This window comes from Archocentrus centrarchus, chromosome 4, assembly GCF_007364275.1.
Source record: "Archocentrus centrarchus isolate MPI-CPG fArcCen1 chromosome 4, fArcCen1, whole genome shotgun sequence".
Taxonomy (NCBI): Eukaryota; Metazoa; Chordata; class Actinopteri; order Cichliformes; family Cichlidae; genus Archocentrus; species Archocentrus centrarchus.
In genome coordinates, this window is record NC_044349.1 from 25,448,884 (window position 1) to 25,452,321 (window position 3,438).

The 3,438-nt window shown below is 36.6% G+C and overlaps 1 protein-coding gene across 1 annotated transcript; it reads right to left on the bottom strand.

Moving 5' to 3' along the window:
- Positions 1–259: 259 nt before the first annotated feature.
- LOC115778972 (granzyme B-like) lies at positions 260–1,968 on the bottom strand. Its single transcript, XM_030727376.1, has 5 exons — positions 1,856–1,968; positions 1,354–1,513; positions 998–1,130; positions 580–804; positions 260–469 (listed from the first exon to the last, which is right to left on the bottom strand). The coding sequence occupies exons 1-5, from the start codon at positions 1,911–1,913 to the stop codon at positions 305–307; spliced, it is 741 nt and encodes a 246-aa protein (XP_030583236.1). The 5' UTR covers positions 1,914–1,968; the 3' UTR covers positions 260–304.
- Between the last annotated feature and the right edge of the window lie 1,470 nt (positions 1,969–3,438).

A 3,438-nucleotide genomic window follows, 5' to 3' on the forward strand; every position in this document is an offset into this window, starting at 1 on the left:
AAATTCATGCTCCTCTGGAGAAATGAAAATGAAAAGAATTCTCATATATCTCATATATCAATAGGGGGACCTCTATCGCCTCTGTAGGACCCAAGAACTGACCGAATGCAGAGAAAGAGCGTTACAAGTAAACTTCAGGACGCTCTGTTTGTTTTATTAGTTATTTATTTAGAGCAGACAAAGCAGTACCAGCACATGTCAGATCTAATACACCTCACTGTTTAAGATTCTGACTAATTTTTTTGGATTCATTCTTGTTCTTAACTTCTCAGGTAAGATGTACAATAGATGCACAATAGAAGTATTAGTAATTTCCATGTTGTTTTATTATGGAATCGACCCAGTCTCTGTAGTGGGGTATCATGGTATACCTATAGATTGTTGGAACATCTGGGTTTGGGGAACTGCTGGTGGACACCACCCCGTACGCCTTTCCATCTCCACAGACTAATGGACCGCCAGAGTCTCCCTGAAAGTACATGAACAGTATGTAGTGATTGCACCAAATAAGCAGTAAATTAATTATCATTTCTGAACAAAAGTCTGTTTGCCTGTGTTAAGTTACAAAAACATACGTACCACACCCGGTCCAGTCTCACCCTGAGAGCAGTAAAACATGGCGCTAGCACACTGTTGATTGTCAATCAGGGTTACATTAGCTTCCATGAGTTTCACAGACATATGGTTTACTGTTTTGGTTCGTCCCCACCCAGAGACGACACATGATTGTGGCAGAGAGTCATCGCCACGGTCTGCGAGAACAATGGACTTCACATTCTTGTTAAATACTGCCTTGGAGCTTAACTTAAAGAGACGGATAAAAAAAGGGTTTATTAGATATTACAATGATAGTATTTTAATGCCTACATAAATTATGATAACTAATACACGATTACATTAATGATCCTTTGTTCTTTATCAGATTAATCAAAATGCTGCTGTCTTAATTTGGTTATTAAATACAAAAATTTCAATTGAAGTCATTTGTTTCTTTTACCTTAAGAAGCATTATGTCATTTTCATAAGTATCGCCATCGTAGTCATCATGTGGAAATGATTTCTCCACAAGCACATGCTGTACGCCATTCTGTTTATGGAAATCATGAAGGCCCAGTAACACTTTGTAGGACCTGAAATAAAATAAGTACAAAAAAGAAGGTATTATTAAAAGATAATTAATTAATTATGTATTTGAAGTTGTTGCTATTGTCTTTTGTTCATTAAAATAACAGCAAATATGGTGCCATGAAGCATATGTCCCAGACTCAATGCATGGACTCCAGTTTGTTGTTGGGATAGCAAATCTCATTAGGGGCATAAGAATGTCTGGTCATTAATGTGTGTTAAACTCACGTCGCATGGCAGTGGGCTGCAGTCATCACAAAATCTTCATTCAGAAGGAAGCCACCACAGTGTGCTGGATGACCGTATGTCCTGTGCATCTGTAAAAGCACCATATACGGTCTGCTATGTGGGCTAGCCTCATGACCACCAATGATTTCCCCTGTATGGACTGAAAAAAGGTTTCCAATAAACCAAAGACAAACATGCACCATCACAGTTTTAACATGATGCAATACATAATGGATGATTTGGTGAAGTCTCAATACCCCCCACCCCACACACACACACACACACACACATTTATGTGTGTTTATGAAACTTCAGAGTTGATCATGACTCTAATGTGTCTTCACCAGTTTTGCTTCATAATAAGTGATATTCCCTAATAAATTGTCTATATTTTATATATTTATCTGTATCTCCTGAGCAATTATTTCTGCCCAAGCACAAAGCTGGTATATTCATGAATTACAAAACATAATGCAGCCATGTGTAATGAAAAAAAACTTACCTTGATCATGAAGAATCAGCACAAATATCAGTACTAGCAGGCTCCAGTGGATAAACATGATGAAGAAAAAGTCAGATAAAGCTACTGAAGAGCTGTGGGACACACCACTGACTGGTTCAGTCTTTAAATACTTCCTTGCATGAGCGACAGAGGGAAGTCTTTGTGTTATTTGCATATGTAAATGATGTGGTTCTTGAACCACATAAGGAAGGCATTTGTAACACCTCCAGAGCCTGACAAAAGTTTTGGATTTTTTAATATAGTATTACAGTTGGTATTTATAGACTACTTTAGAAATCCTAGTGATTCAGGCTCAATGCTGTGGCTCTCACAGAGGTCACCAAGCCCTGGAAGAAATTTTATAATATTTTGTAATATTTACATAGAGTACCATTAACTATCATGGACTGGTACTGTATGTATAGTTATTCTGATAAAGGCACTAGTTTTTTGGTATTAACTGCTCAAAGATTTCAGTACATGAGCTGATTCCATCAGATCATAGCATAATAACCTCTATGAACATCATTAATGATGGAGATTTTGTAACATTGGAAGTTTACGGCCGGCATTTTGAAGCTATGGAACAAAATGTTTCATTGTATTTATGGGCTTAACATGGAAAAGAAATTTACATACTATGATAGATTTTTGACTCAATGGCCATCATGTTAGTCTGTAATTCAAACACCCCACTGTTACATGCATGAAAAAAAAAAGTCTGAGAACACAATGTGGTGAAAGGTCTTCTTGCTTTGATGCAGTATAAAAAAATAAATAACTGGCAAATACACTGACTACTAACATTATCTAGCAAGTCAGAAACACCTAACCGGCTACTCTTTGCTCTATGTGAGTATTGACTGTTATGTATTGCAACTGGAAAAATAGCTGAAAGATGTTAAAGGGTTGACATAGTTTAGCGGTAAGCGACGTCTTTGCTTTCAAAAAGTGAAAGTGTTCTTGCTATAACAGCTTCTGCTCCATAGACAATTGGTGAGAAAAATATAACTTAGAAAGGACCTTTCTTGGTGATAATGCAACGTTAAAGAAGCAAGTAATGAAAAAAGTAACAAGTAATGATGGCAGGTGTGCCAAGAGGTGTACATCAGGCAGATACATATACTTTTTTTTTTACCTTCATGCTGTTCTTATCTCATAACATGATCATATTTGACTTCATATATTTAATTTCTCATAGAGTGTGGGCATTCTTTAAACAAATGTTTATGAGTCATACTCATAAACATTTGTTTATGAGTATGACTCATTAACGTGAATGCAAATCTGATAAGAAGCTACACAAAGTTTAGGTTCCAAGAAAGCATCTCTGCAAATATTACTGTGATGAAGAGATACATGCCTTGAAAACATTTGGTACACAAAGCCACCAACATATATGATAATATCGGGTAGTCATATATCCCTGTTCAAAATGATGATTGTGGCTTTTGACAGTTTCTTTACAGTGGTAAAGCCAGCAGGCACTGTGAGGAAGAATCTAAAACAGTTTGAATTTTAATAAATACAGAAGTGCTGGAGACCAGTAGAACTTGACAGTCTCAAGATGCCCTTGTTCTGTC